Raw genomic sequence first — 7,514 nt, 5'->3', positions numbered from 1 at the left:
CAGGCACACTTTCCTTTAGGAAGCCTATTCTCATGGTGTTCAAAGAGCAAAATGGGCCTGCCTCCCTCTGTGTCCTTACTGTTCCTGCAGGGTTGAGGTGGGAGGACCTTGACAGGCCCTCTGCGTGCCACTTTCCCCTTGTGCTTCTTTCAGCGCTGTGTGCCAGGTGCCTCCCCCAGTGCCTGGCACCTAGGAGGAGCTCACTAAACCTCTGAGATCTCAGTTGGGAGGGTGAATGGGAGGCCCTGGAAAGATTTTGATTTCCATTTACAGAAGACTCTGGGGCTGAGTGTGGGGTGAGAGTTTATTTACTTGGAGAACATGCCCTTTCCCTCACTTGCCACCTGCTTCTTGGGCAACCTTTTCTGCTGTGTGGCTGGTACCAGGTATGGGGCCATCAGGGTCATTGCTCCTGAAGACACAACTGCTACTGCGGTGACTCCTCCTCCAACTGCAGCTGAAGGAAAACTCCTACAAGAGAAGAGTGAATTGAGTCTAGACGGCAGGAGGGCCTAGAAGGCAGCAGCTTGCTTATGTGTGTGGAGTATTGGGCTCCAAATTACCCACTACCTAGAACTGTCCTGTGGAGTAAGTAGGTGGTGACTCCTGCTTAAAAAAACAATTCCTACTTGGGTTCTCCCTTCCTTCATCCATGTCTCTAGTAGGTGCCCCATCTCACCCTTAAGAAAAATGAGGTCCTAGCTTTGGAATAGATCTGCAGCAATCCTTCTTCCTTCTATTTGTTCTGAGGTGGGGCATGGCAGGTCAGAGCCTGAGGCTGAGTGATTCCTTACCTGAGGATTTGGCATAGAGTGTCTGCTGGTCTCTGCTCTGGGCAACGCAAGACATGTAAAGCTTCTGATCTTCAATCTTTTCCACTTGGACATCCAGGACAGCCAGAGAGCCCACAGGGATCAAGCTGGGAGAGGAGGCAGTTTAGCCCATGTCCCAACACTCCCTCGTTGTGTCCCCCATCTTACTTTTACCCCAGCCAGCTTCAAGGACTCATCAGTGGGCTCAGTGACTCCCAGGGTGGGATGGCTGAGGTTGCTTTCTGGCCTGGGACTAGAGGACTGCTCAGGAGCAGGCTAAGGCAGAAGAGTGGCAGTTTGGGATCCCACACTCCAACTGCCCAGGAAAGCCCCAGGAATCCATACTTACTTTTTGAACCTGATGTTGAGGCTTAGTGTGAGCAGCTCCTCTCCGGCCAGGTAGGCAGTTTTAGAAAAGGTCTCATCTATCATGGCTGCCAGAGACCCTCCATGGGCAAACCTGGGGGTGAGGTGGGAAGCAAGTGTAGGAATGGAGCAGCTGGGCAGATCACCTCACCACACCTTCCATCCTACCTCACAATTTCTTTTTCTTTATTTTTGTCGGCTATGGAGCTTGAACTAAGGGCCTGTGTGCTAACCCTGTGCTTTGCTGCGTAAGGCAGTGTTCTACCATTGTGAGCCATAGCTCTCCTAATTTTCTGGTGGTTAATTGGAGATAAGAGTTTCATGGACTTGCCTGCCCACACTGTCTTGGAACCTCAGACCTCAGCCTCCTGAGTAGCTAGGATTACAGGCATGAACCACCACTACTTGGCTCAAAACATACTTTTTCTATGAGCCCTTCAAAAACAGGTTTCCAGTCTCAGGTAGTCAAACAAGAAAGTATACAGAGTTGCATTCCCTGTGCTCAAACAAATTTAAACCAACTAAACATTTTTCCTGTTTTGTTTCAGCATGTGTTAGAAACTACTAATACACTATTTCATTTCACTGGGACTTTTTTTTCCTTATAGAGTCAAGGAATAACATTTTCTGATTTATTATCTGATTGCTGTCAGCAATTGCCACAATTTGTAAGGGGGCATACATGCAAGAAATAGGAAAAAAAAACAACCCTGATAATTTGACTTCATGTTTGAAGCATAATCTTGTGCCATCTTACTATACCAAGACAGACTCTTAAGCAGCACCGTGTGGAAAAGGTAAAACCCTGTTTCAGCAGGACGCTGCAAACATTTGCTTTACTTATTAGATACAAAACCTTCATTTATCACACAAGCTGGCCTTTATGCCAAAGTCACATCATTTTGGTTAACTTGAGGAAAATACAGAAGCCTCCAACTTTCGAATGCAAATAATAAGTTAGGTTTGAGTTTCTGATATTTGGGAGTGCAATTACAGCTAGGCACTGGTGGCTCACCCCTGTAATCCTTGCTACTAGGAATCCTAGCTACTGAGATCTGAGGATCACAGTTTGAAGCCAACTGGGACAGGAAAGTCTGTGACTCTTAGCTCCAGTTAACCACTAATGCCAGAAGTAGAGCTGTGGCTCAAATGGTAGAGTTAACAAGCCTTGGGTAAAAACATTCAGGCACTAAGTTCAAGTCTTAGGACACACACACACACACACACACACACACACACACACACACACACACACTACAATTGCAATTCTCCATGGACCCAGCTATTCACAGAGTAGTAAGTACAAAGGTTGCTCTCCTGATCCAATCATCATTGAATTTCTCAGGCCCTCATGTTTCCTTTCCTCTGATGGAGAGAGCTGGGGGCCAAGACATCATATTAGCTGATTGAGCTGGGTTCTTTGTTTCACTACAAGCAACCTGTTCGATTTTGAGCAAGTTGTTAAACTTTTTTGAACCTTAATTATTCCACTATGCACTGTGAAGAAAAACAACTCCCATGTCACTGGATTAAATGAACAAATGTTTGTAAAACCTCATGCATATTTCCAGGTACTTACCTCCTTGTCTCCTTAAGTGCTTGGAAAAGGAAAAAGAACTTTATGTAAAAAAAAAAAATCCCCCCCACACAAAAAAACCCCAGATTTGTTTTTCCTTCCTTGTCCTCACTGTCCAGAAAGGGACTATTAGTAACTACTGATTTTGCAGTGTGGCTCTTGACCAATTAGTTGCTCCTATTGCCTGGGAGCAATGATTATTAATCTTTTGCCTGGATCCTTCTTCATCTGCTAGCCTGTGTTGGATGGTCTGTTTTGCTTCCCTAGCACACATCAGACATACATCTGCCTCCCTGGAGTTTTCTTCTGCAGAAAGAAAGGGACTATGGCCTAGGTAGGGTTCTATTCACTAGTTTGGAGAACAGTATTTCAATGAAGGACACCTGTGGGATGGCTAGGACTTCTGCGGGCTGCAGTCTGTACCCACTATGGAACTGACATATTTAGCACTCTGGATTCTGTTTAAACCCCAATAAAGCTTTCAGAGTTCTTAGGACTATAAAGCTTATGTTTCCCTTTCCCTTGCAAGAACTCCACTTTGGTGACTGTCTGAAGTAGGAATAGGGATGGAAGAGGAACTTGATGCTTCCGTGGCCTTAGCCAAGAGGCCCAGAGCCATCCTGATTTATGTTCAGTGTGAGTCTCTTCCTAGGTCTAGTATACATTTGGCAGCAGTAGAAGGAGCGTTGACATCCCAATTCCTGGATCAGAGTCCTAGATCTGATCTAACATTGATTGACTGTGCTACTGCAGGCAAGTTAATGTCTCTGTGCACCTCAGTTTCCCCATGGGTAATACAAGGGGTTTGGATAGTAGGTGTCTGATAACTATATTGTGATTTATGGTTCATGATCGCATACACTATGTTCATAATATACTCTATTGTGGCAGGCGGGTATTATTGTCCTAGAATTTGAGTAAGAAAGCTAAAAAACAGAGGCACTACTTCTTGTTCACAACTACAGAGCAGGTCTGAAAGTCAGGCTCGTGCTTCCCCAGATATTATCCCCTCCCAGGTAACCACATCCTTCTCAAAGTGGACCTTTCTTTCCCTTTTTCTTTTCTTTGGCAGTACTGGAGTTTGAGTTCAGGGTTTTACATATGTTGCCAGGCAATCTGCTGCTTGAGCCATGCCTCCAGCCCTTTTTTTCTTTTTTCTTTTTAATGGTGATCATGGAGCTTGAACTCAGGGCCTGGGTGCTGAGCTCAAAGCTAGTACTCTACCACTTTGAGCCACAGTTCCACTTCTAGTTTTCTAGTGGCTAATTGGAGACAGGAGTTTCATGGACTTTCCTGCCTAGGCTGGCTTTGAATCATGATCCTCAGACTTAAGCCTCCTGAGTAGCTAGGATTACAGGTGTGAGCCACCAGCACCTGGCTTTGTTGGTTATTTTTAAGAGAGGGTCTTGCTTCCCGTTGGTACCACACTAAGCCTATTTTAGACTTCCTGTCTTCAATGAGATGGCGATCATACTATCACATGCAGCTTCCTGAAATTGAGATGTGAATCTTGCAGCCTTTTTCTGTTCCAGCTGGCCTAGAATGGTGATTGTCCCATTGTCAGTGTCCCAAGTAGTTAGGATTATAGGTGTGAGCCACCAGCACCAGGACTTTACTTGCTAGAAAATCCTGAGACCTCAACAAAGGGGCTCTCCCTTACCTGCACAACACAGACTGCACTAGACAGACCAGTATGTCTTGCCAGGCTGCCAATTGTGAGGCTGAAACCCAGTTTCTCATACCCCCATTTTGCTCCTTAGAGAGAGGTGCAGACCTGCTCTGCCCAGCCAGTAGGAGGAGCCCAGCTTAGCCTGCCTGTGCTCTTACCCTGGAGGTCCCTCTAGGTAGGGGCCTGGTTGGAAAAGACAGACTGACTTCTTCTTGTATGGTTGGAAAAAGATGACATACTCATAGCCTTGTCCTTCTGCGTGGATGCACCTGGTGAAGTTGCGCCCATCACTTTTGTCTGGGGAGAAATGGATAATGTCATGATCAGAGAAAGGAGGTTGTTGAAGATGTGTCATCCAGTCAGGATGCAGCACCATGAGTTGAGCCCTCTATAGTTGACCTGTCTAGATCTAGGTGAGAGAACCAGGGGACCCCAGGCTTCACCCTCAGGGAGCCTTCAATCTGGGAAGAGAGACACAGTCCCTGTCTTTAGAGAGAATATATCTGTGGTAACAAACACTCAGAAAGTTCCCTGGTGGAGGGTGGAGACAGGCTCAGAGTCCAGCCAACACTTGAAAAGGCTGCAAGCACTGCTAATTTTAAAAAATGATTACTCATGTAACTTGCATACAATGAAAACTAACAGGCTGAGAGTGTGGTTCAAGAGGTAGAATGTTTGTCTAGCAAGTGCAAGGCCCTGAGTTCAAACTCCAGTAATACACACACACAGTAAATAAGTAAATAAAGTCAATCTGCCAAAGTTGTTCTGAACTTTCCCTCTAATGAAACTATCCAACTGTGTCCTTTATCTCTTGGTGGTACTAAGGTTTGAATTCAGGTTCTTGTGCTCCCTAGGCAGGTATTCTAACAGCCCTTTTTGCTTTAGATTTTTAAAAATAAAGTTTTGTGTTTTAGCCTGAGTCTGGCTTCAGACCACAATCCTCCTACTTATGCCTTTCCAATAGCTGGGATCATAGATATGATAACTTGTTGAATAACTTGTTGTTTAAGATGAGGGTCTTGCTAAAGTTTTTGCTCAGGCAAGCTTTGAATCATGATTCTCCTGATCTCTGCCTTTCCCAGGTATTTGGGATTACAGATATGAGCCATCATGCCATGCTCTCAAATTTCTCTCTCTTTCTCTCTATCTGGATGGGTAATGTGGCTTGAATCCAGGGCCTGAGCCTTTTTTTTTTTTTTGCTCAAGGCTAGCATTCGACCACTTTGAGCCATGGCTGCATTTCTGGTTTTTAGGTGTTTAATTGGAGATAAAAGTCTCACAGATTTTCCTGCCTGGGCTGGCTTTGAATTTCAGTCCTCAGTTTTCAGCCTCCTGAGTAGCTAGGATTACAGGCGTGAGCCACCAGTCCCTGGCTTCAAATTCTTAAATTATTTTAGTGCCTCTGCTTGTGCTAACCACACCCATGCATGCATGCACACACACACACACACACACACACACTCATGAAGAAACATGAGGGTGTTAGTGCTACGGGGCTAGCTTCTTAGAGCGACTAACTTTATTGAGATAAGGACAAGGGGAGATGATTCCGAGGGAGGGGTTTGGCCAGGATGTCGATAGGCTGAAAGGTATCACCTGACCCCAAGGGCTAACGTCACTCTAGAAGGTTGGGGGCTGTTTGCCCAACCTGTTCCTCTGGATTCCAATCCAGAGGGGGTAGAAGGGCCGCATTCCCCAGGGCTGGGGGAGGTGCATCAAGCCCCTTCCATCAAGGGGAAAATGGATCCCAACATGTTAGTATGGTACAATGGTTGTCTTAAGATGCCAATCTGAACCTAGCTACCCTGAGGCCTGCAATACACAAGGGGGGTTGGGGAAGAGAGCCTGGGATGAGGCTGTCAGTGAGAAGTGAGAAAGGGTGGGTGCTGAGCAGTAGGGACATATACTCGGCTGGCAGCAAAGGCGTCACAGGGAAGTGTGCCATTCAGAGGGAATGAAGGGGGTGAGAGGCCTGAGGGGACCCCCTTCCCATCCACTGGGATGGTGCCGGGGAGGCACAGGAAGAGTTTCTAGGTTGAGAAGTGGAGAGGGCTTTGTAAATCTTTCAGACTTATTATTATTATTATTATTAACACAGGGATGGAGCTAGGTGAACTGATCCAAGGGCCCCACTCAGGGTCCCATCAGTGTGGGTTGGGATGTGTGTGGGTCTGGGAGAGCCCAGGACCTGTCTTACCTGAGGTAACTCCCAATTCAAATGGGAGCTTGAGCCCTTGCATGTGTTCTCTGTTAGACTTGAAGGAGGGCATTTTTACCCAACTGCCCGATTTGGTCTTCTCCAGAAACTCTTGATATAGGCTCAACATTTCTGGACCCCAGCTGCCATTGGGAAGGGCATAGTCCTTCACGTCTGTCTTCTCTAGACAGAATCTTGAGACCTGGGCAGGAAAAATACGGATGACAGGTGATGTCCTGAAGGTTAGGGACTGCTGTTTGGGCTGTGGGACCTCCAGATAGAGGTGATCTGGGATGCTCCAGAAGCTTAGAGAAGCAAAGCTGCTCATCTGACTGAGCTGGGAATTTACTCACCAGGGAGTCTGTGGAGGGTCCAGATGCTGACGCCAGGTTGAGTCTAGGTAGGAGATAGGGAATCTTGGAGAGTTCTTTGGTGGCCAAGGCTTGCTGCCACCTGGAAGCCTTTTCTCATCATGGCTGAGTGCCAGACCCTGGTGCTGCTTGGATCTGGGGTGCAGCTAATTCTTGAGAAGCAATGCAGCGAGTGCTGTGAAGTACTCCACAGAAGGGGCGGCCACCTCCCACCAACCACTCCTTTGTGTCATAGGCTTTATTCCAGAGTTCCCTATAGAGAGGATGACAGTGCTGGGTTGGGCTAGGCCATGCAACGCCCCGCAGGTGCTTGGGGCCTTACTGAATCTGCTTCCAGAGCCCAGCCCAATGCTTGGGAGAGGTACAAGTATTATTTAAGCATTGAGTGAGAAGGAGGACTGGCATGAATTCCAAAAGAGAATCTTGTTACAGGAGTAAAACATGTATAAACAAGTCATAGGAGGTACACCGAGCCTTAGAAAGATGTCCTGGATTTCGAGGAAGGAACTAAAAAAATTTTTTT

At 46.6% G+C, this 7,514-nt stretch overlaps 1 protein-coding gene across 1 annotated transcript; it reads right to left on the bottom strand.

Annotated features, from left to right (window-relative positions):
• Nucleotides 1-427: 427 nt before the first annotated feature.
• Nucleotides 428-7,094, bottom strand: Them5 (thioesterase superfamily member 5). The gene is given in 7 exon segments (XM_048357834.1): nucleotides 428-471; nucleotides 795-919; nucleotides 1,162-1,272; nucleotides 4,582-4,720; nucleotides 6,621-6,822; nucleotides 6,974-7,046; nucleotides 7,048-7,094. Coding segments are annotated over 7 exon segments (741 nt in total).
• Between the last annotated feature and the right edge of the window lie 420 nt (nucleotides 7,095-7,514).

Source organism: Perognathus longimembris, chromosome 11 (assembly GCF_023159225.1).
Source record: "Perognathus longimembris pacificus isolate PPM17 chromosome 11, ASM2315922v1, whole genome shotgun sequence".
Classification (NCBI taxonomy): Eukaryota; Metazoa; Chordata; class Mammalia; order Rodentia; family Heteromyidae; genus Perognathus; species Perognathus longimembris.
Note: the sequence above shows the minus strand (reverse complement) of the source record. Positions and strands in the feature narration are given on the sequence as shown.